Genomic DNA, 24,494 nt, shown 5'->3' with positions numbered 1-24,494 from the left:
GAAAGTTTCTGTGGCCTCTCTGGTTTTGAATACCAGAGACCTGTATACAAAACACAGATACAAAACATAGATACATATTCAGTGAAGTCCTGGCAGCTTCTGTCCCCACAGGCTACAACCAAGTTGTGATGCTCACATATTGTATGATGATATGTTTTCTTATAGTGAGATACACTTAACTCACTGAAATAGCGGACCGAGCTCTGGTGTTTTGCAGAGACGGAAGGGTCAAAAAGACAACAGCTGCACAGTTCAAGTAAATGCCTCCATCGTCCACCACTTTTAGAGGGGAAATTCACAATTTAGTATTGCGCCTTTTTGCAAGATTTAAAAAGACATGTCAAAATCTGCATTTTTTGTTAGATTTCACACCCTCGGTCTGTAAAAGGCCAGATATTGACCGAAACGGCCAAAGACTCAAATTATTCATTACTTCTTAACAAAGTCACTGTTTACAGCTGATACATGATGAGTAAATTGAGCTTGAAGTCTCATCTGAACACTATCACAATCTTTCATCATCTTTTTAATAAAGAAACAGCTTATTTAATATGTCTGACGTCAAACGCCATTATAGCTACTGATTTCACCCATAAGGCCTTGCTGTATCCATGCTGTGTCATGGTCAGCCACCTCAGTGCGGACCAGTTTCATGTTTCACCAGAGACCAAAATACTCCCTGGAGCCGAGAGAAACACGACAGCACGCTACTTCTGACATGACTTATTGATTAGAGAGCTGATGAATCATTGATAAGCTGAGTCCTAAGAGACTTTATTATCTGTTAGTCGTATCCATGAAAACTCTGGGTGTGTCCGTAATGTGAGTGTTTCAAACAGTGTCCTCTTGAGATGGATTCATGATGAAGAGCGGAGCAGCATCTGTGTGATGTGTTTGTTTCACCTTGCAGCTGTTGGCACAGCGCAGCCAGAGAAATAAGACACACACACACACACACAAAAGAAATTAATCAAGGATGAACTTTTAGGAGAAGTTTAAACAGAATTTGGCTGTGTGTGAAATGATCATCATGAGGTATTTCACATTCATATTACTGACTCCATTGAAAGAACTGTCACCAAGCTTTTTAAATATAGAATGTTTTATTCCAATTTTGAGTAAATGATGTTGAAAATTCTGAAGTAAAGGTTTTAATATCAACAGGACCTTTGTATTTAAATAGTAACACTTTACATGCCTTCATCCAGTGACAATGAAAAGCTTCCTTAAAAAGTTTTTTTGTAATTTATTTTTCTTATTTCCCTTGTAAGAAATAGTTCAAGTATAAAAATTCCCAACAGTGTAAAACAGCCCATCTGATGAATATGAAGCAAAAGAAGCACAGCTACTGAAACCTCGACGACGACTATACATTCTAGTGGAGAAAGCAGCATGTCGCTTGTTTTTTTTTTTGTTTGTTTTTTTGTCAAAATTATTATTATTATTATTTTTACTCTCATCTAAACACAGAAGAGGCAGAGTACAATCTGCATGCAAACAGGCCTCCATATAAATGAAGTTCTTCCATACAAAAAAGGCATTAAGCTAACCAATACTTAATGTTCTAAAGGATCAAGAAGATTTTTTTAAAAATGTACAGTGCACGTAACAGAATTGTATCTTAAATAACTCCTACATCAACATTTTTGGTTGAGTATGTTAATAATAATAATTATAATAATATTATTACTAAAACTATTCAATAACTTATATATGCCTTGAGATGAGTACATATTATTAATACAGTACCGCCACTAAGTCTCTACTCTCAGAGCGTCAACATAGTCAACCCTCAAAAATAAATATCTTAAATAGTAGATTTCTCTCTTTTTTTCTGTTTTTCTCTTAAATAGCAGTAAAAATGTAAGGCACACAAAACAATGTTAACGTCAACGAGTCAACCCCCTCGATCTCTTCACCCCACCCGGCGTTTCTTAACAGACATGAGGCAGGCCAGTTGTTGGGGTGGCTTTGGTGGAAAAAAAAATGGAGAAAAAAAGTGTGTTTGTGAGTGTGTACCTGACGCCAGACTACAGCAGCAGCAAAGAGGTGGAAGTGCTGACAGCGGCAGGGCTGAATGACTGGGGGGCTCTGCTGTGGGGGCTCTGTGTCGGGTGGAGGGCTGTAAAGTTGGTTCCCAAATGGGCCCGGGGATTAAAATGTGACAGCTCAACAAACGAGCACAAGTGATGCGTTCTTTCCAGAGTGATCCGTCTGTGTGGCGCTTGGAGCGGCTCTGTCCAACCCCCACCAACAGCTGCTCTCTCTCTCTCTCTCTCTCTCTCCCTTTCTCTCTCCCTTTCTCTCTCCCCCTCTTTCTTTCTCTTTTTCTTTCTCTCCATCCCAGAGCACCGAGCCAGAGAGAAACACGGCTGTGCTGCCTTTGTCTTTTTCGACTGCTATGTGTGCAACTCTGGATGCATGTGTCGGTGTACGTGTGAGTGAAACATGTGGAAAAGCGACTGATTTAGTGTTTCTCATTGTCTGAAGCCATTTTCAACCTCTCTCCTTTGTCAGTGCCTTTGTTTTGTTTGCCAAGTCCCCCTTTTTAGTCCAAGAGTCAAGTCAGAGTTGATGACATTTTCAGTTTTTTGTTTCTTTGTATTTTTTTGTCTCCTGGTGATGTGTTTGTTTTGCATAGGTTGAGAGGTCGAGACACAGAGTAAAAAAAAGGGGACATTCAGCATCAGGAAGATAAAAAGGTAGTTCTTCAAATATGTGTGACACGACGAGTTACGACTCCTCAACTTCCTGACAGAGGTCACATAATAATAGCTAACACATTGGAAACGGTTCCATTTCCCTGATTATCAGAAAATATTAACTCCAAAAAATGCACTTGAAAAAACAAAAAGAACAAGGAGAGCCCTCAATATGTAATAATAACAATAATAAATATATACGTTACGAGGGCGTCAAATAACTGAAAACACTTGTGGAACACCACAAGTAAAAAAAAGCAAAAAAAAGAACAGTTTCTCTAAACTTAAAAACGTTAAAGACAGCAATAGGACTTAAAGGCTTAGTTTAACACCTACACCAACCACAGGGATTAGTTCCTGCATTTCTTCTCTAAAAATAGGTACTCTACTACAGTGATAATAGTAATGATAATAATCATAATCATAGTAATAACAACAACAATAATAGTAAATCATTTTCCATTATTTGTTCTGTGACTTTTTTTCATTTTTCTCATTTTTTGGTTGAAGCACAGCAAGTTGGAAAGTTACTGTAAAAGTTCCCACCTCACCATCATCATCACTACCACCACCACCACCACCACCATCATCATCATCATCATCATTATCATCTTATTTTAAGCAACTCTGCCTCTGAGTCGCTGACTCTCCCACCCTCAAAGCCACTCCCTCTTCCTTTTCCTCTGCCGCTCCTCCTCATGACCAATCAGTTGTGGCTGGGGGCGGGAGTCCCCTCTCTGCGTGTCCAGTGGTTGCAGTGGCTGCTATTGCATGCGGTCCGCTTGCAGCTGCTGGGGCTGGTACTGGCCAAAAGCTGCGGCAGCGGCGGCGGCTGAGCCCGGGGCGGCGGTGGCTAAAGGCTGCTGGACTGCATAGCCATAGCCGGCAGTGGCCACGTAGCCTGTGGCGGCAGGGGAGGCGGCATAAGGATACTGCTCATAGGCGGCAGCGGCGGCGGCACTGGCTGCAGCTGCAGAATACTGCGCGTAGGCTGCTCCGGTGTAGTCGATGTAGGGGGAAGAAGCAGTGGCAGGTGCAGCAGCTGTGGGCTGCACATGAGGGATGACCACGCTAGGCTGCACGAAGGCCTGAGGGTACACATAGTGGGCCGGGATGCTGCAGGACAAACAAACACATATGAGGGGTTAGTTTAATTCAGCACAAAGCTCTGTCTGAGAGTAAGATCCCTCACCCTGAAGCCCAAACCCAACTCCATCACACTGCGGCCAAGCGCCCTCCCACCACACAGCCCCAGTCCAATCCACCAGTCAAGAACACCAAGGAAATGCCTGCTAGTAGGGATTAGAACAATATAGGGTTGCCAAAATAGAAATCTCTCTGTGAAAAGAAGATTGGAAGGTGAAGAAAACTTTGAACCCCCAGAGGCTGCTTATTTAACCTCTGGGTCACCCAAATCACATCTGTATGATCACATTTGGAGGAAATGAGGCCTGGGTGATGATGTCATCTTCTGTATTGGGATGTATCATGGGAAACAGGTTTCTGTTTATCTGTTTTGGGCACTTTGAGGTTGTGTTTGTGGAGACAGAGCTGCAGAGAGGCAGAGGGAGGTGAGACCAAAAGACAAAGACAGAAAAGGTTTGGGAGTTTTAACCTGCAGCTTGTCTGTGGGCCACATGTTTTGGCTCTGGTGCCGTCCCCCTTCCCTGCTGGAGGGCATGCGGGGAGGGAGGGGGCTTACAGTGCCGGGAGCGGGGGTGCGGACAGAGGAGATGAGCCCAGGGAAGCATTGTGAAAATGTCACTGCCACTTTGACAGCTGGACAGTTTTCAAAAAGGGACGCTGCTGGCCATTTCCCCCTCTGTGTCGGGACAAAGAGCCGGGGAGGCAACGGGGGGAGCCGGGACTAGGCTCTGCACCCAGAGGGATGTTTCGATTAAATAAACAATTATGAACAATGAGCACATTCTGCCCTCCATGACATAGCCTTATCCCGCCCCCCCCCCCCCCCCCCCCCCCAGACTCTATAAGGTCTGGAAACTCAGTCAGACAGCAAGCATGACGGGAGCTTTTGAAAAATTAACACTACGTGTTCAAAGAAGTGTCAACTTTTGACTCTAGGTGGAAGCAAGAAGATGCAACTTGAAAGCTTTTGGTTTCGTGTGAATTTGAGTCTTTGATATCTTGAAAAACTGCCCTACCCTCCACTTTAGAGAGAAAAGTAGAGTCAAATTCAATCTCACTGTGATTCAGATGGAATGAGAAGCATTAGGTTTCACTTGCTGCTGGAACAATATAATTTTATCGACTCCTAAAACAGCTATGTGTCTGTTTTGGATGAGATGTGTCTGTTGGTAAGCTTTGAATGAAGATGGTTAAAAAATATATATCTGTTCAGAAAAAATCAAGCAAACCAAATATAATCAGTAGAGTTTGCATAAATGACCTTCATGTGGTCACTTAGGTGTCTGTGTTTGGGAGAGAAGAGAGGAAGTGTAGAAAATGTTAGAAGTAAAGTGAATGGCGGGATCTATCGTGGCAACCCTATTGTCAGCACTCCATTATCCAATCCAATCACATCTCAACCAAAAACAGTGGGCCCAGAGAAAAACAGGAAAAACAAAACAACAGCAAGGGGTCAGAGAGGAAGAAATATGTAAAAATAGTCCACCGTGACTTGACTGATTACACGAAAAGGGCACAGCACAATCACTCAACTGGAAAGACACAAAAAAAAAGAAAAAAGGGAGGTATAAACTAAGTAGAGGCGTGACTATTACTAAAGGGTCACTGTCAGATGCTTTAAATATTGCACACATCCACACACACACACACACACACACACACACACACACACACACACACACACACACACACACACACACACACACACACACACAGGTTAAACTGATTCTTGAAGGCCAGTAACATTTCTGGATTGAAAAGAAAAGATTTTGGGTTTTCATCTGAGTTTCTCTGAGCCTCCAAAATAGCATATTTGTCATCATCATGTGACACTGACACCCTCCTTTGAAACATAATGAAACTCAGCAGGTTAAGGCAGGTTTCCAGGAAGAGTTTATAGGACGCCATATCTAAAAGAAGTCTTAATAAAAAGAACTCCCACATAATGCAATGAAGAATGAAATCAGTGGAAACAGTCTCCAACAACAAACAGGGAGGAAATTCCTCACACTGGAATTGGATGTCGCTCACTGGACAGTATCCAATATATCAGTATTAGTCTGATTGGTGTTAATCTGTGTTGAAGAGATTCACAAACAATTAGCTAACAGTTTTTTCTTTAACAGTTGTTTACTGGTGTCTTCATTTGAGCTATTTAAATATAAAAAAATACATGTTTAGTTCATCATGTTTGACTGACATGTAGTTAAGAATTCTTTGTGGAGGATTTATTGTTTTTATATTCATTTTATCACTTCCAAACATTCTAATCAGTTTTGTCTTGCAATGGAAATTTTACATGTGAGTTTACAGTTTGTGCATGTATGACTTCTAGCTACAGCTGCAGGTAAATTGTTGTATTTAAAGACCCCCTCCAGACATGTTTAAGACATATAAAAAATATTGAATAATAATTTGTGTCTGATTGGACTTTCTATGTAAAAAGTCAAAGAGTCTATGAATATGCATATATTTTTCACTCTAAAAGTTTAACTTTAGGATGTCACTGTAAAGTTCATGCTCTGTGTTTATACAATGGAGGCTTCAACTTTCCACATCACATTTGTGTAAGTTGCATACTGGACGACGACTAGTTATTATGTCACATGTCGTGCTCATAGGCCTGCCCCTTAAAATCAGATTTTCAATGAGCACAGAAAAACTTTCCACTTACAGCAAATGAATGTGAAAACAGCCTTTTAGTATCAAACTCTGCACAGACATTATTCTGCACAGTGAAGCTCAAACATTCATCGTAAGCAACAAGAATAAAAATACAAGGGGGCCTTTAAACCTCATGTCCAACACCATATATAATGATCGTGTACTGATTTAATCCAAAGAAGACTGAGACATTTTGTCTGCATCTAGTCAGATAAAAAAATTAACTGTAACTATTACTGCCTGTGTGTTTTAAAAGCCCTTGGCCTTTAAATTAGCCTCGTGACTCAGGATAAATTACATTAAACAAGATTCAGCCAAATTTTCACCAGCAGCTACTGTAGGTGATTGACTGTAGAAGCTGCAGATCAAAGACTGACTATTTTACGCCTGTCTAACTTTTTTTTTTTTTTTAAGACTTTGGTGGCATGTGCCCATCTCCTCTGATGTTGTAATCAAACTCCCAACTCAATGCAATCTAGTGGGGTTCTAGTTTGAACCTTTGCTGTCTCCAATTCCCCACCATCGCACTATGGGACGGTATAGGAGTCACACACACACACACACACACACACACACACACACACACACACACACAAATAGAATAAGCATACATTCTGGCCATGGGAAACAAAGCTCTGGTTGACCCATTCAGTGTGGCCTCCTTTCCCCCGGGATGGTCATAAAATAAGATTATCAAAAATATCAAAGTTAAATGTGAGGCTGTTTTGTGAAGCAATGCTGGTACCTATGATGTGTCCGACTCTGTGTGTGTGTGTGTGACTTGACTGGAATGTCATGTTCACGCAACCCAGCGGTCATTAAAGTTCAAGGCTAAATAAAGGCACTGTGCCGTTGCCCTGAAGGAGAGGACGAATGTACACTGAAGTGAAAGTATTTAATGTGTGTGTGTGTGTGTGTGTGTGTGTGTGTGTGTGTGTGTGTGTGTGTGTGTGTATGTGTGTGTGTGTGTGTGTGTGTGTGTGTGTGTGTGTGTGTGTGTGTGTGTGTGTGTGTGTGACATTGGTGGTGAACACCTGTCCTACTTCCATAGAGTTGTTCATAAGACCACAGATGAGACACAGATAGTTCTGGTGTCTAGTTCCACTTTAAGCACAGTGGGACTCTAGTCATCCTCCACACATAGCAAGTTACTTGGATCATGGTAGTTTCTGTGTTATTATCCCAAAGAGCAGAGAGGCAGTTTCCTAATGGCTGTAGAGATGCTCAGTTAGAAACCTGCTCTCATAATTTCCTCTAGATTCTGAGTATTTTCGGGATGTGAGAAGATGATTACCAACAATTTGTTTTAATGGCAATATTCAACCGGACACCGACAAATCTTGGTCTCACAGTTTCTCACAGTTAAAGTCTTTGAGATGACTACAAAAGTTGATAGATCTCACTAAAAAGTCACATTATATTACTGAAAGACCCCCTTATGGACATGTTTTAAGACATACAAAAGATACTCCGCTTTTAAATAAAACATAGACAGCTATGGTTTTTACACAAAAAGGTTCAATCACCTCATCAAAATTGTTTAAAATGACATCATCTTCGTCTCCCTCATGGAGAAATCCAGAATCTATAAATGTGCAGATATTGGTATTACATATGAGGGAAACAAAATTGAGCATTCACGGCTTAGAAAAGGAAATGAGGTGCTATTACTCCCTAAAATCTACATTATGCTCATAAATCTGTTAATGAGTCTCAAAACATGTTCTGCACTTGTAAATCTGTCCCTGCATGCTCTCAAAATGTTTACTTGCAGACTGGTTAGAGCTCAAATTTGCTTTGCACTTTGCCAATACTTGTGTCTGTAATTCTATATAATTGTTTGCAGTATTTACCAGGAGTGCTAAGTGTGACAAGCTGACACTCTGTTGTCACTATGGACTGATGAGGTGGTTAGGACATGTGTATGTGAACATGGAGGCTATACATTTAAACACTCGCTCTGACCCTGTTTAAATGGCCTCTGCCCTGCTCTTACATGACACAGAGAGACAGCTAACCCTCACCAGATCCCCACCCCCCCCACCCTCCCCACATCCCCAACACACACACACACACACACACACACACGAAACACAAACACACACACGAAACACAGAGCTTCATGCGACTGCAGTGTCAGCATTCGGGGCTTTGTGTGGCACAATGGGTGCGCTTGTTTTCCTTAACACCATGGACCCATGTGACGAAAGCTCGTTCCGAGAGAATAAGAGAGCGAGAGAGAGAGATCCAGACATTTGTTTGTGTCACACTGGAGACTTTGGTGCGTTGAGCTGAGCTTGAAATGCATGTGGACAGACAAAGACGCACACAAACACAATGAGAGCACACTGTCATGTGTATCAACCAGACGTGTTCACCTGTTCACATACAACTATGAATACAGCTCACACACGTTCACATTCACACTTAAACACATTACAAAGTGTTTTCCTGTTTGAATGGCGACCAAGTTTGGCCGTGGCTTCCCAGTTAATTACTAAACTTGTCATTCATTCATCGGACATTCACATTTGTGATTGGAAAATGGCAGTACATGACCTTAGGTTTATGATATTTAGAGAAAGAGACAAAGATGAATACAGAAAGGAAGACAGATGAACAGAGATGACAGAGTAAGACAGCAGAAATGTGTCAAAAAGTTGTCTCTGCTACACTGTGTTAATATGATAAACTGCTAGTAAAATCAGGAAGATGCTATAAGCACACGCAAGCAGTGGGTTGGGAGGGGAAAACAAAATAAATCACACAGAAAAGTCACCACTCACTCCAACAAGACAGCCAAAAAACACATAAAACAGCACATCCTGTTAAACAAAACAGGTCAACCACAAGCTAAAAGCAATAAGGAAAAATAAACAAAAAGAAAAATTGCTCGTCCTTGGCAAAGTTAACCACAAAAAGAACACCCCAAAAATTCAGTCAATCCAGCTTTTTTTTTTTTTTGTTGGTCATTAAAGTAGAAAGCACACGGTTTAGCTAACAACACCACTTCATAACCGCACACTCAAAGCTCTAAAGTTCTATTCAAATAAAACGAAAGAAGTCAAAATGAAATCCACGTACATGCATCTATAATCACCATTTTGAGAGCTTGTTTGTGTGTGTTTGACTCTACAGGTAATTCCTTTCTCTGATCTGTGATTACGTTCGCAGAACTATTCCACAAACCAGCACAGTTAGCTTAACCGAGACCGAGCCTGTCGAACCAGAGAAAGATAGATAACATTGAGTCAGACTGGAACGTTCCATCATTGTCCACTCAACACACATGCACGCACACACACACACACACACACACACACACACACACACACACACACACACACACACACACACACACACACACACACAGGTATGCATACACACACTCGCACACATGTTCACAAACAGGCAAACCTAGAAAAGGCAGTTTGACTTGCTTTTTTGGTGGGCAATAATAAAAAAGAATAAGCTACATACTTCTAATTGTCCACCTCTAATTATCAGACATCAGTTATGTTCGGGGAGACAAATGGTTTGAAGACTGATAGTAGCAATTATCACACATTAAACTGAGGAAACATTAAATCATAACAAGTTAATAAATGACTTGTTCCTACATGAGTAATATCTACAATTCAACACTCCTCCAAAAAACATGTGGATTTATCAGTACTTACCCATAAGGCCTTTGGATGAACGCAGGGTGAATTTGGGGAACACCAAAAGTAAAACCTGCAGAAAAAAAGGAATATGAATTAATAAAATCTTGTAAATCTTTCTATTCACTTGCAGGATTCATTACAGTAGTTAAGTATAACATATTATGTCCTTACAACTACAAACGCTACCTGAAGAGCAAACAAATGAACCCTCAGGTAAAAATGGGGAAGGATTGACTTGATTTTCTTGTTTGCGGCTTTACTTATAAAACCAACTACACAACTACTTAGTAGTTCTAAAAAAACACAGTGAGAATTAAAGCAGCAACAAAATGTTGCCTCTTCAGAATCAATACAAGAGACTCATTTTCTAATTCTAACTTTTTCTCATTTTGGCCACATCTGATTGAAAAGTTTGACAAAAAACATGAGGCTTGTTAAGGAAATTAAACCCATTATCTGTGTTTTATTGTCTGTACCTGGCTGCATCACCCGAGGCTTGGCTCCCAGGTAGGCCAGGTTGACGTTGGCCTTCCTGCCATCGATGATTGGGTTGGGGTCTTTACAGGCGCGGTCTGCAGCCGAGCGGTCTGCCATCGTAACCTGACAGGAGGGAAAAACATAGAGGATGGGAAAGATATAGATTACTGAATGTCCAAATGTAAATGATATTTAATTTCCCTGCAGACTTGACATAAGGAAACAGGCTGCACTGAACTAAAGAGCCACGAGGATAAAGCCTTATTAAGTGTTGAGACATTTCTGACATTTCTGTGTCTGAAGGAAAAAGAGAGGATATATTTTGTCTATGAGTGTGTGTGGCCATCGTTACAGCAGCAGGTACTTGGCAAGCACCACACATCCATCACCCTCATGTGGATGTGTCAAAACTATCATCAGTGAATGAGAGCCTGGTTGAGAGGCTCCAGTATTGCTCTCAATATAACAGCCAAACTTTACAGCTCAGTTCAGTTGTAAAGTTTTGCAATTTAAATACACCCAAATGACCTCTCCAGAAGGGGTTTTGAAGGGCATGAATTTGAGTGTATTGATTTAGTGTGAAAAGTTGGACCAAACATAAACATACATACATTTATTCCTATCAACAGTGACTGTGCAACTTTTACTCTATCTGCTGGGGGGAAAATTGCCAAATATCTTCTCAAATCCTGGTCTGAGGAGGCCAAATAAGGGCCAATATGGTGTCCGGATCTCTCTTTAGCCACATTAGTATATATTACCCATTATTGTATACATTTTTAAGCGTGCTAACTGAGCATTTGGTTGCATTTTCTCTCGACAACTGCGCCTCAAATGCTTTCTGTCAGTCAGGTTTTATAAGCGAGCATATTTTCCCAACATAATGAGCAACGTCGCAAATAGCTCCAAGATGATGAAACCCTTTTCAGAAAAGTCTGAGCGACGATATCAAGTCGTCATCATGTGTTTTTCCCCCTCCTCAACTCACCAGAGCTGTCAATTAGAGGGCAGCTCGGTGAAAAGCGTGCCAGGGCGCACAGAGACGCGCAACAAGTTGGTGGCTGAGAAATGACAAATTGAGGCAGGGTCTGCTTATCGAAACATAAACATCCTATGACTGCAGATATATTAATGTTGGTCATTATATTGTGGAGGGAAAAAAAGCGACAGATGCGCACTTTAAGAGAGACACTTTATCTAAGACTTACGGTGGAGGAATGTGCGTGCGTAAAAACTAAAAAAAAAAAGTCAAATGAAGCGTAAACTTGTCTAATTGTGTTATATGGTGATACTTACGAATCCATAACCCCTCGACTTGCCGGTCTGTCTGTCGGTAATGACCACCGCTTCTTCAATCTCACCAAACACCTCAAAATATTTCCTGAGACTTGAATCCGTGGTGTGGTAGGGAAGACCCCCGACAAAAATCTTCGTATAGGTCGTGTCCTTTTGCGTGGTGTGCATCGTTAGTGCAAAATACAATAAATAGGAACAATTAAAAAAAAGAATAGTGCAATGTCTCCTTATCAGTAATTCTTTGGATGAAGAGAGAGAAAGACAGAGAGAAAGAGCGCTGTTACTTTTCAAGAAGAGAAAACAAAACAAAACGCGACAAAAAAAAATGATGCCTGGAGGTAGATTTATCTTCCGAGAGTTAAAGAGGGGAGTTATATGGAGCGGATTGTCCCAAAGAGACCACCCGGTGTTTCCAGCTCTTGTTGGTAACTCTGCTGTCTAACTGAATAGGTTTGGGACCCATTTCATAGGTTTGGGAGCGCTGCTTCTAACTCCACCCAGCTTTCTGTCCATCTCTGCCCGCCCACTGTGCGCGCACAAACAGCTGTGAAGCCTGTAGGTCTACTGCGTGTTAAACACCGAATCGACTTCCTGCACACACAGAAACGCACTAATAAACCAAAATTTTAGTTTAATTCACGCATGCACTGTATGAAACTCTGGAGCCACTCCATGGATACACACACATATACACATATACAAAAAGATACCAATAACCTCGTTTAATTCACCATCAGAGACCATCAAGACCTTCTCTCACTGATTATATGTTGGGGTCAAAGAGGAGCAGAGATGATACATGTGTGATCAAACATTAGAGAAAATCATCAAACTCTTGGATTGGATTTCCTCTCTTTGCTGAGATATGATCACCTTTCTTTGTCCATGTTTAATCGTTGCCATACTTTGAACTGTGGGCCTACATGGATTAGGCCTCTTACATAAACAGTGGGTCGGGGTCTGGAAGCAGTCCGGACACAGACACATCACAGCAGCAACAGGGAGAAGATAGACAGGTGCAGCTTTGAGCCTCCACTGGAGGGATCTGCCTTCACTTATGGGGGGTTAGGGTTAGGGGGGTTTGACAGAGTTTTGACAAGTTTCTGTGTCCATGGAAACAGCCATATTGTGTGATGGTGCTGATGAGTTGAAAGAGAAGTGAAACTTCTTTTTGTCCAGCAACATTTGAAGGTCTGCTTTTTTATTGAAAAGTCATAAAGACAGTGGCTCCCACTGTTTGTACTGTTATGCATTAACAAAAGGTTTACAAAGTCATGTCTGACAACCTACAGGACCAAATTTACGTCTTGTATGGGTCTTTGGAATGGAAATGTTGAGCCAAATCTACCCTATTGATCATAAAAAAAATGTTTATATTGATCACATTTAAATATTTGAATCAACTTAGAAGCAGTAACTTGTGCGTCACAGAGTTACACACAGTGATTATAACAGGTTAGGGATCAGGTGAAACAGTCAGACATCAATTCAATCAAGATCCTCTGAACATCAATGATTAAAATAAGTCCTCTGCTCTGCTGGATGGATCCTCTTTTGAACAGCCAGCACGAGTAATACACCTTTAGTAATGTGAGATGGAACTCTGCTGTTAATTATTCATGGCAGCTTCTCTTCTGTGATCGTTGTGCTCCTGCATATGCTGGCCTACATACCCCCCACCCACCCAACTACCACCACCTAACAGGATGTGTTCACAAATTTGAACCAGGATCATGACTATGTGTCATTTTCCTGTGTGAATTTCCCATGTAAAGTGAGTAAAAAATTACTGGAAGAAGAAAGAATTTGTGCTCTGGATCTTCAGATGTGTTTTACCACAGTGTAAAGACTTTATAATTGATTACTTTTTGCCTCTTTGTAAGCTGATGATAAAAAGTAACATACACTCTTGCACAAAATGTGTAAGGTACCCGTATATTGTACCATCCATCTAAATGTGAATTGCCACTGCAAGAACTTCAGATCACAAAGAAATGCAACCTGATCGAGCGTCTGTCCGCAGCACCTCTGTTCACTCACTATTTTATTCATGCAGACACACGCCCCTTTAAAGTCAGAGTGCAGTCGTGAAAAAAGGGGACCGTATCCAGTTTCTCTGGCTCAACAATGGGGATCTAAAAAGGTTGCGTCCTCTTATTTTCTTTGTTAATGTGCATCATGTTGTCTGAATCATCTGATAGTTATACAATAAAGCCTTTGTTCCCATTTAAAGCTTGATTAATGATATTCTCTCTAATAAACATTGGAAATAGTCAAACTGACAATTTGAATGAGTGAGATATGACATGTGCAGATATTAATCAGTAATCATCCACAACTGTTTGTAAATTAATTCAAATAAAAGTTTTCATACACGTAAGTCACATCTGTAGGGATTTTTTTCAGTTTGATTAAGACAAAGGCCGCACAGCTGAAACTGAAACCATTTGACCCAAGCATGCACCTGCCAGGCAGAGAAAAGCTGGAGGTCAAAGGTCACTGAAACAGCTGAATACCCACAGCACAGTCACATCAAGGTCAGCCTCAACACCCTTCGCTCCCTCTCTTTTAGAAAGAAATCTAAAAGTTTATTTTTCTTGACATTAAACTAACTTAATAAAGTTTTAGATTCTGACAGATCACTGAGCTGAACATCATGTTGGGAAAAAAAAGGAAACTTTGTTGATTAATAAAACGTCACCTCACACATCTTTCTTCCTCACATGCTGACAAAAACCTCCTCTGAGCAGTTTATCTTGCAGATGAAGTGTACCGACTTCAGGGAGTCAACACAACTTAAACCCACTGAAACAGCGCCATCTTATGTCCAACATAACAAATGCACCCTTCACAAGACTGAATAATATAATATTTTACAGTAAACAGTAAACAAACGTTAAAATCAGTTTGGTGTGTTGGCAAGAACATTAAGTCTTGGTCATATTTATTAAAGCATTCACTGAGGTACATTTGCATTAGAAAGAAAACCCTCATGTTCCTTTGTGCTTATTACTGAGCTACAATATTATTAAAACAATTAATGCACTTTCCCAGCACTGGAAATGAGATTAGATGAGCCTCATTTCGCCTGTAAGACCAATCACGGCACAATATGTACTGTATATATTTCTTTTACATCTTTCTTAAGTTTCGACAGACTGCATGACTGTGCAAAAATAACTATTTTGGCTCCTCCCTCCCTCTCCTAGTGCTAATTCATGGCTCATTCATGTAATAACTTAAAATACGTATTCTTTGTCTTCTGCACGTAGAAAACTGTCGTCGTTCTCCAGCTCCTCTAAGGCTGAGAGGAGCGGACCCACCTTGAACTCCTCCACCTGGGTCAACTCCTCCTCCTCCTCCATCTCCTCCTTCTTTGCCCCATCACCATCCTCACTTATCCTCTCTGCACTTCCCCTCCCTCCCCTGTTGTTATCTCTGCTCTCTCCTCCTCCATCCATCCCTCCTCTCTCGCCTGCTGTGGTCACTCCTTCTCTGTTTTCCCTGCCGTCACCTCCTGATTCTCTCACACAATCTCCTCCCTCGGCTGCCTCACGTATGATCTGGCTGTAAAGCAGCGGAGCTGGACTCAGGTTGGGTGTGAGAGGTGACTGTAGAGGCTCCACGAGAGTGACGGTTGTGTCCTCGTTCTCCTCAGTCTTGGAGGTGGGGATAGGTCCACGAACACGGGCCGACTTGGTCCTCAAACGTGCCTTGAGCTCATCTTCCTTTAACTGCAAGAAAAGGGAGGGAGTGTGGTATAAAATGTAGGTAAATATAAGATACCCACAATGATAATTGCATTAAGTTATTATGTTTATGATGACTACACTAAGATTATAATATGTGGTTAAGAGTGAAGAATGTTTATCCTACACCTGCTTATTTAATGTCCACCTACTGATTGAGTTTTCTGTAACCCACAGATGTGAAATATAACCAGATGAGAGAGTGAGTGAAACAAACCAAATATTTATCAATTTACATTACTTTTTTTTTTAAACGCAGTAAGAGGAAGCCAGAATATAATGTGTCTGTTAAAGAAGGCACATTGTATTTTTTAAGAAACCAATGCTAAGGGGTTTGAAATAATGGTATCAGCAGAAAATGTGTGTTTGTTTGTAAAAAAAAAAAGAAGCCTGTATAAGCCAGGATGGTCGTGGTGGAGAAATAACTGGTGTCAAGGACAGGTTAGCTGGTGGAGGTGACATCTTGTGTGCCAAAATGAAAAAGAAAGGATAGATCGTGGTAGGAAAGTACCATTGTCAAGATATCCGGATGATATCATAGGATGATATCATGGTACTTTCCAGCAAACACCAACCAACACCAGCCAAGTTTGAAGGTAGAGAGTCAAGACAAAGAGAGCAAGGCACTTTTAACATAGAGCAGGTCTAGGTCTAGACCGGACCCTTTCATTTAATTTAAAGAGACCCAACATTCCCACATGAACAGCATTCGGCTACAGCATCGAGGAATAACTCATCTTTAACGTGAAGAAACCTCAGGAAGAACCAGGCTCTAGGTGGGCACACACACACACACACACACACACACAAAGTACCTTGCGTCTCTCTTCAGCAAGTTTGATCTTCTCCTCAAGCTCTTCTCTGTTGGGGAGACGTTGCTCTTTCTTGGCTTTTAGAGACTCTAGTCTGGCAGGAGGCTTTCGCCTGATCCCCTCCCTGTTATCCAGCTGATACACACACACACAGACACACACACACACACACACACACACACACACACACACACACACACAGAGAGCAGAGGGAGACAAAGAACACTGAACCTTACAGGTGAATGCACTTTATTATACTTTATAATATATTTAAAGGGCAACACCACAGATTTTACTCATCAAAGTCTGCATGTGTCTGAGAATTTGTATAGTATAGTGTAAATTCCCTCAAGTGAAGTGAAGCCTAAATCATATTAGTGCCAGATTAGACAATGAAGAAGAACATGTGGAATAAAAACAGATAATATTCCTGGTTGTGCTGCAATACTTTTTTTTCACACACATTATTATACCGTAGGAGTGTCATGTTAAATCTCTTAAAGCTCTTGCGGGTGTAAACTCCTCTAGAACTGCTATTAGTGTGGCTGACAAACACGTTTAAATGGCTGTCTGGGTTGAGACCACCTGAATCGTTCCCGTGTTCAGTTTTTCCTTCATATCAAAGTGCGATATGATGAACAGTCACTGTTTCAGGTCATTTACTTTCATTCAGACATTCAAGTAACAGTGACTGCTAGTTAGCATCAAACATACAACAATTAGGAGACATGTATGCTGGACTTTTCTTTTCAAGCTTCTAGTTCATACTTGATCTATAGCAGTGGGCCAGAACTAGCCCCCCAATGAGTCCGATGCGGCTCACTGGATAACTTTGCAGAGTATGAAAATTGCAGGGTAAATAAAATAAAATGCACTACTATTCTCGCTTATATTCACTCGCCATTCACTGTCAAGACTTCTGACCTTCCAACTAGAGATAACTGCAATTTGCAATGTGATTCAGATTTGAAGGACATATTTTTTTCTGTTGGGTGTGGACACATTTTATCAGTATTTCTTAACAGGGTATACCTAATGTATTATATGTATTATATATATTATATATATTTTATAGGTTATTATGCAGTGGTTTTACAGGTCCAGCCCATTTGAGATTAAATTGGGCTGTACGTGGTCCATGAGGTAAAATGAGTTTGACATCCCTGATCTAAAGGGTCTGTGGTTTTTTTCAAAATGGCAAAAAGTCAATTTCCAGCCTTTCAAATGTTTCTTTCTATGACATTAAACCTTTGAGTTTGATTTCTGAAAACATTACCAAGAACATAATGGAGATGTTTTTACTCTTTTCTGACATTTCAAAGAAAAAATATATGACAATAACCATTTAGGATTATTGCTTTCTCTGTCCATGGCTTAAGTAATTAAATAGAGCTGCTAATATCAGAAACGCTTCCATTCAAACATCACAGGCTGTTCTGAAATCTGAGATGATGTTGATGAGCCAATGCACAACAATTTCCTTGACATCAGGCATTTAACAACATGACTGTTATGCAACTTTCAAGAATAGAAAAAATGAACAATTTCATATATTTCAAAATGTCATGAAAGTTAGAACTAGTTTTTTAATCTTTTACCTGTGAACTGCTGGTAGATGATTAGCATTTGTGAACCAGGTACTCACCATGATATTGTAGGCCTCTCCAGTCCCGCTGCCCCTCTCTCTGGTCTGGTACACTGGAATGATGCCCTGGTTCAGCAGCTCCTCCAGGATCTCACTGGACCTTTGACGCTCGTGCTGCAGCGAGCCCGGGTCGGCTGCAGAGGGAGACAGACGCCATACAAACACTGATATGAAGCGTTGGACTTTCTCTGCGATGTAGAGCATGTCAAATACACTCACCGTCTTGTGTAACACTGTCCGCCTCGTTTTCTCTGGCCAATGTCGGTAAGAGGGGTTTTCTGGGCACAGCTCCAGGTAACTCGAGTATCTCTCTGTTCTCCATCACCACCCCGCTGTCTGCGGTGCCCTTTGACACGGCCGAGTCTCCACGGCCGCCGTGTTTACTCCCGGTCTCATCCTGACCGCACAGAGCCATGTTACAGAGAAGGAAAAGATGCCACAAGAGGACTCGACAGAGAGCTTTCTTCATGGTATCATAAACATGATGTTGTCATGGTGGCATCTGTTTGTTGACGGTGTCGTGGACACTTTATGAAACATCAGTTCATAAATAGGCTACAGCATCATTTGATTCCTCAATATGTAAAATTATTGTTACAAAAGTGTTTGTGAGAGAAACTTTCAAATCAAAGCTTGGCATAATTATCGGCCTCGTTAGTGTATAGTTAACTAACTAATATCACTGGTCTAACATGGCTAGCTGGAAGATAAGCTGTTGCTGATTTAACAGTGTTTTCTGTCACCTATAAAACTCTGTGACTCTGTGTTATGAGCTACTCCTAACCAAATACAATTTACTCAAGCATTAAGCTTGAGTAGTTTAGTATCTCCATTTTATGCCACATCATACATTCTGAGTTTCAACATTTCATTTCACTGCATTAACGTACAATGAGGCTTGCTTATTTTTCAAATACATACAAACATGGTGATGATATGAATAATCACGTCAAACTGCTCAACAGTATATAAACTCGACCAGCTACAATTAAAAAGTGGATTAATGCATCAATATTAACACTAATAATCCAAAATTATCATACAAGCTTTATAAGAATACAGCAGACTAAAAATAATCATTTTGCATATTGATCGCTTTCACTTTTGTAACTTTAAGGACAGTTAATATTTGAGCACTTTTACCAGCAGGGAATTTCGACTGTGCCTAAATATTTTTCAATGAAGGTTCAAATGTAGAGGTTCACCCCCAATATGGAGATAATTAATTGTAACATATCAAGATGTATTAAACACATGGGATCATAAGGGATTAAAACATCTAGATAACATGAAAATTGTCAATGAATTTTAACACTTTAGCACTTTTACACTTGAAGTTCATTTTGCTCCTCTGTACTTCACTTCACTGGGATTTTGGAGGTAAAACTCACTTATAATTTGGACTATTTCTATATCGTGATATTGCTGCCTTGATAAAGATTAGAAAAAGAATAGAAAACCAGAGGCAGTGAAGGGGTGAGCTGTCAGTATTTGGGTCCTCCGTGGTCACAGATTTCAACCTCACACCTACCCTCACAGTAACAGCTCTTCAGTGCACCTCACATTCTGCTCAAAAATGTCAAAAAAGGACCTGATAAACTTTTTTTGGATATTTTCGATGAGGATATACCGGTGTAACTCCACAGTTTTAGCTAAAAGTAGTTCCTAACTTACCTCGTCGGATCTCAGAGGTTGGACCACGTTGTCTGTGGAGCTGCCACATCCCATCTTCTCAAAGCACAGGTGTGAGAGAAGTCCATAAAAGTCATAAACGTTACTTTAATCACAGCTTCGTGGGGGTTTCTCTTTGGATATTGACCTCTTTAGCCTGACATTCTTTCACACGGACGGACAGACATACTGCGGTCTCCTAGGACACGGGGCGTTGCTAAGGGCCGTTGCTACGACAAATCTGACCCGGTTAAAGGGGTGACACCCGGAGACAAGCTGCAGATGTCAGAGTCAGGACACAACTGTCTCACACACTGATGTTATTAGGGGCGGACTTTACTATTAAGTAATGTGGGCAACTGCCTGGGGCCCCCAACTAAAAGGGCCCCAAACAGCTATAGATTTATTTTGATATTAAGATAACCCTTAAACAGGCAACATGCACCAGGAGATGCATACCTTAATATCCTAGTAGAGATACAACTCATAAAATCCAAAATATTTTAAAATGATTTGTGGAAATGTTTACTTAAGGTGCAAATGAGATAACTAATAACATCAAAGTAGATAAAAAAATAAATAAAAGAATAATTGACATCTAATTTTCTGCTCCTGCATGTTTAAGAGTTAAAAATATTATATTATGTTAGTCAATCTTTTATTTATACAGCGCCAGATTACAGCAAAAGTCATATCAAAGCACTTTCAACATAGAGCAGGTCTAGACCATACCTTTAATTTAATGTAAAGAGACCCAACATTCCCAAATGAGTAAGCACTTGGCGACAGCAATGAGGAAAAACTCATACTTTAACTCACACTCAAAGCACTTTATTTTTTTTACCCACCTGCCTCATCTTAATTATTACCTGCCTTTGTTTTTGTTTTGTTGTATAGTTTAATGATGGGTCATGATTGATTGTGTGTGATGCGGAATGTATGTATGTATGTATGTATGTATGCAGATGATGGGCACTAGCAATTTCATTGTATTTTAAATACAGTGACAATAAAGGCATGTCTAATGGGAAGAAACCTCAGGCAGAACTGGGCTCTAGGGTGGATGGCCATCTGACTTGACCAGTTGGGGTTGAGGAAGAAAGAGAGAAGAGGGAGAGAGGAGAGAGAGGCATAGTGACAAACAATTAATCAACATTGAAAACAATAATAACTGCAGTCATGGGCTCCGGAAATCCAAAAGGTCTCAACAGAATACCCCTAACCCTAACCCTGTCTGTTATTACATTGATCCACCATCAGTGGTGTTACTGACACTGATAGTCCTGTGATAGACTTCTTACCAGGTCACAAAAAGGACCAACAGGATCTGAGCCAGAATTTTAGAAATAGCCTACTGAAGTCATGAGTGAAATTCCTCACACTCCACCCGAAAAAAGATTCTGTATAATTTATGTTTTTTAATGTTATTTTTAAGTTTATGGTGGATTATTTTATTTTCTGGAGATTTTATTTCCCAACATGAAGGTCTAAATACTGTTTTAACCTGTCACCAGGCACTCGGGTTGCAACTAACAATTATCTTCATTGTCAATGAATCTGTTGATTATTTAATTGGTTAGTTATTTGGTCCAACAGTAGTCATAAATTGAGCTGGCTAACACTAACTGGCCTGCAACTTAATGGCCCTTTTTGGGCAATGTTTGCAATGGTCATTTAATTTTTTTGATTTCATTATTTTTTTTAAATGTGTTAAGCTCTGCACATGATCATTCGCACATATACATGCTTTTCAACTGTTTCAAAAAACAGATTTTGTACTGTATGTTACTTGGTGGTTCAACTACCCTGAAAAACAGTTCAAAACACTTCGAGGTACAGCCCATATCAATTCAAGACCCGCCAACATCATCTTGCTTATATTTTATTCAATTTTGCAACACCAGCTAGAAAAGAGCAGAGGGCTGGTGCGCTCTCCCGGACTCTACTGTAAGTGAGCGATGGGGGTGTGGCGGCCAGTGGCTGCGCAGATCCGAGGCTTGTTGGCAAGGACCACAGCAGTGTCAAGAGCAGGCAGGAAGCTCTGGTGCAGGTTCAGGCACTTCTGCTGCACATCCAAGGCACAAGCGTTTTTGGCCAGCTTATCTTCCACAATCATCAGGTGTCTGCGTTTGACCTCCGTGTCCTGCCTATGAATGAGGTTTATCATTAGAATAAGTACATTCAAGATTCCCTAAAGAAGATAGTCAAAATATTTAAATGCAGGTCAGGAGGTGAGAAGCTGTAAATAAGTAAAATTGTGAATGGACAGACTTACTGGGTGCGCTTCAGCACTGGGTGAAGTCCACCTAACATCTTTGCCAGGTCATGTTTCTCCAGTGTGAGGCTGACATAGGGCTGGAGGACAAACAGAAAAAGTGGGTTAAAGCCATCTCATTTACTGTCTGAATGAAAACTTTGTGCATGGGGAGTTTAGTGGAGCTCCTACCCGGTCCACACAGAGCTCTCGTCTTGGCCTCTGGTTGAGGATGTCCAGGCGATGAGTGGCCTGGTGGAGCTTGGAATCACAGTTTCTGATCTGACCCGACAGCCTCTGTGCATCCTTGGTCAGATCCAAAATCTCATCCTTGACCTGGAATTTAGAGGAAATAATTTGCAAACATCAACAAACAATTATTTTGTGGATGCATAAGTGTGTACTAATGATTTAGGAAACAGAATATTCAACATTAAGAGTAGTCCAAGTTCTGATCTAGAATCTAGTGGACTGACCCGCTGCCTCTCCCAGATCATTGTATCCTGGAGCCTGCTGGTGTTATTGATCTTCTTCCTCAGGGAGTCATCGGTGCTGCGGCGCTGGCAGTCTTGGGTATTTTTTAACTGGTCAGATATTAAATCAAAGATAAAAGTAATGTTTCTGAACAATCCGGCAATTACTTGTTTGAAGAGTATTTTTTAGTCATATTTTAGTTTTTTCACTCAACCCCTACAGGTTTGGATGTTGCTGATGCATACATACTAAAAGGTGTATTGATTTTAAAGATTACCAACTGATAAAATGTTGATCAGACTCAATGTCTATGAATACAAAATCTACAAACTCACGCACTGATACTGACGATGAAAATTACCACAGACTCAATATTAAGCTTAAAACTATTTTTGGTTGTTTGTTTGTATGCTAGTATGGTTGATGTTGTCTTACGTTGGCCAGTGTAAACCTCAGGTTTCCTCTGAAGGAAGAAGACTCTTTGATCAGGCTCTCAGCCATCACCTTCAGGTCCCTGCAGTGCGACAGCCACTTGTCATAGCTCACATGGTTGGGCCTGTATTGGCCAGCAGGCAGCTTGGAGCACGGGGTGTTGCGCTCATGGGTGATGCATTTGGTGGTGAGCTCGATGGCTTCACTTTTATCCTGAAAATCAGCCAGCAGCTGATTGCGAATCTCCTTCAGAGAGCTGGATGGAGGATCAGAAGTAAAGGTGAGACGCAGCAGTGGCTTATTTTAGATTTTACATCAAGTTCAAATAAACAAAAGAAATCAAAAATTAACATATTGCAGTTAGACGAAAGAATGCTTTAAATTAAGGAGCAGTAACAACTTTTGACATCCTGAAAATCAAACAGAAACATTTTGAAAGAATTCTGGTCTGTCTGACCTCAGTTTTTGCAGCAGGATGCAGATCTGCTTCTGGAGCAGTTCTCTGATCTCATTGGTCAGCTGCTCTTCCTTCTTCAACTCAAACTGAACACGGTCCTGTACCAACACCTCTATGTTCAGACTGTTAATGAGCACCACACAGTCGCGCATGAGCTGGCTGTACAACTGCTTCTCGTGGAGATAGCACTCAGCTGTGTCTTTCACCTGAACACAAGGAACACATGATAGTCTGCTGTTACTTTTAACTCTATCAGTGCTCTCTTTCCTGTTTTTGCAAGTAATTTTCAAGTGTTTAGCTATTTAGTATAATATTATTATTTATTATATACAGTATGTGTTTACCTGCTCCACCGAATTGATCTCTCGGTCCACTCGGCTGATGCTCTCAGAGATCTGGGCCTGCCACTGGCTGACCTCATTATGTCGAGAGCTCAGATGCCTCATGGTGCTACGAGTGGCCGAAGGGATCTATGTAAATAAAGACATTCACAATTAAATACATGTAAACATTAGATTGAATTACAGCTTCATAAATACTCTGTATTCTCTCCTATTACTCAAAAATATCGTGATATTTGATTTTGTCTATATTAACCAGCACTAATATGAAGTGTAAAACACAATGTGAGGATCAGTTGATGTTCCTTACCCGTGAAATATCATCACCCAGGGTACAGGCGAGCTCCTCATCAAGCTTAAACACTTTGTACATCTGAAGTGGTCTGCTGGTCAGCAGGCTGGTATTAGGCAGCGCGGGCAGAGTGAATTTGACCCCCGATATCTGCTGGTCCTCTTTTAGTGCGAAACGTTGCCTAACAGAGTGACAAGAAGTCTATAATGTAATTAAAGTTATCTTGATTTCTCCCATGTGATTTGGTTTTGACCAAATCCTGGTTTGTGAAGGAGTTTTAATCTTTAATTTTGAATAAAAACTACATGAAAAAAAAACTGAAGTGAGTTACTTACCACATTTTTGGGTATTTCAGTGACGGAACGTGAAAAACGTCAAATTGACCAAGGTGAGCTGCTGAAACACTTGTTCTCAGTT

At 40.7% G+C, this 24,494-nt stretch overlaps 4 protein-coding genes across 4 annotated transcripts in view; all 4 read right to left on the bottom strand.

Annotated features, from left to right (window-relative positions):
• LOC128373685 (beta-2-microglobulin-like) overlaps nucleotides 1-3,652 on the bottom strand; it is a 65,207-nt gene extending 61,555 nt beyond the window's left edge. Inside the window, exon 1 of the mRNA XM_053333837.1 lies at nucleotides 3,649-3,652. The gene's annotated coding sequence lies outside the window, so the exon portion shown is untranslated. The remainder of the gene's footprint in view (nucleotides 1-3,648) is intronic.
• rbm24a (RNA binding motif protein 24a) lies at nucleotides 3,467-12,118 on the bottom strand. Its single transcript, XM_053333826.1, has 4 exons — nucleotides 11,951-12,118; nucleotides 10,654-10,777; nucleotides 10,193-10,247; nucleotides 3,467-3,818 (listed from the first exon to the last, which is right to left on the bottom strand). The coding sequence occupies exons 1-4, from the start codon at nucleotides 12,116-12,118 to the stop codon at nucleotides 3,467-3,469; spliced, it is 699 nt and encodes a 232-aa protein (XP_053189801.1).
• Nucleotides 12,119-15,189: 3,071 nt separating this feature from the next.
• On the bottom strand, nucleotides 15,190-19,884 carry stmnd1 (stathmin domain containing 1). The gene is made up of 6 exons (XM_053334094.1): nucleotides 19,831-19,884; nucleotides 18,391-18,553; nucleotides 18,157-18,290; nucleotides 16,515-16,646; nucleotides 15,507-15,684; nucleotides 15,190-15,356 (listed from the first exon to the last, which is right to left on the bottom strand). The coding sequence occupies exons 1-6, from the start codon at nucleotides 19,882-19,884 to the stop codon at nucleotides 15,190-15,192; spliced, it is 828 nt and encodes a 275-aa protein (XP_053190069.1).
• A 1,813-nt stretch (nucleotides 19,885-21,697) lies between these two features.
• LOC128373665 (uncharacterized) lies at nucleotides 21,698-24,466 on the bottom strand. Its single transcript, XM_053333810.1, has 9 exons — nucleotides 24,413-24,466; nucleotides 24,096-24,258; nucleotides 23,789-23,914; nucleotides 23,445-23,650; nucleotides 22,991-23,243; nucleotides 22,558-22,665; nucleotides 22,274-22,417; nucleotides 22,103-22,182; nucleotides 21,698-21,974 (listed from the first exon to the last, which is right to left on the bottom strand). Exons 1-9 carry the CDS (start codon nucleotides 24,415-24,417, stop codon nucleotides 21,770-21,772), a joined length of 1,290 nt encoding a protein of 429 aa, XP_053189785.1. The 5' UTR covers nucleotides 24,418-24,466; the 3' UTR covers nucleotides 21,698-21,769.
• Nucleotides 24,467-24,494: the final 28 nt, after the last annotated feature.

The sequence above is a fragment of the Scomber japonicus genome, chromosome 15 (genome assembly GCF_027409825.1).
Source record: "Scomber japonicus isolate fScoJap1 chromosome 15, fScoJap1.pri, whole genome shotgun sequence".
In the NCBI taxonomy this organism is placed as follows: Eukaryota; Metazoa; Chordata; class Actinopteri; order Scombriformes; family Scombridae; genus Scomber; species Scomber japonicus.
This window is presented reverse-complemented; position numbering and strand designations above follow the sequence as displayed.

Excerpts from the sequence above, each read along its gene's own strand:
- rbm24a (XM_053333826.1), bottom strand. The coding sequence starts at position 12,118 with ATGCACACCACGCAAAAGGACACGACCTATACGAAGATTTTTGTCGGG. Across the intron at positions 10,248-10,653 it reads GCCTCGGGTGATGCAGCCAG|GTTTTACTTTTGGTGTTCCC; the intron begins GTACAGACAATA and ends TTTTTTCTGCAG. Across the intron at positions 3,819-10,192 it reads TTCATCCAAAGGCCTTATGG|CATCCCGGCCCACTATGTGT; the intron begins GTAAGTACTGAT and ends TTTGTCCTGCAG.
- stmnd1 (XM_053334094.1), bottom strand. The coding sequence starts at position 19,884 with ATGGGATGTGGCAGCTCCACAGACAACGTGGTCCAACCTCTGAGATCC. Across the intron at positions 18,554-19,830 it reads AACCTCTGAGATCCGACGAG|GATGAGACCGGGAGTAAACA; the intron begins GTAAGTTAGGAA and ends CTGTGCGGTCAG. Across the intron at positions 16,647-18,156 it reads GAGAGGCCTACAATATCATG|CTGGATAACAGGGAGGGGAT; the intron begins GTGAGTACCTGG and ends TGTGTGTATCAG.
- LOC128373665 (XM_053333810.1), bottom strand. Across the intron at positions 23,244-23,444 it reads ATCCTGCTGCAAAAACTGAG|CTCTCTGAAGGAGATTCGCA; the intron begins GTCAGACAGACC and ends TCCTCCATCCAG. Across the intron at positions 22,183-22,273 it reads GAGAGCTCTGTGTGGACCGG|CCCTATGTCAGCCTCACACT; the intron begins GTAGGAGCTCCA and ends TTTGTCCTCCAG.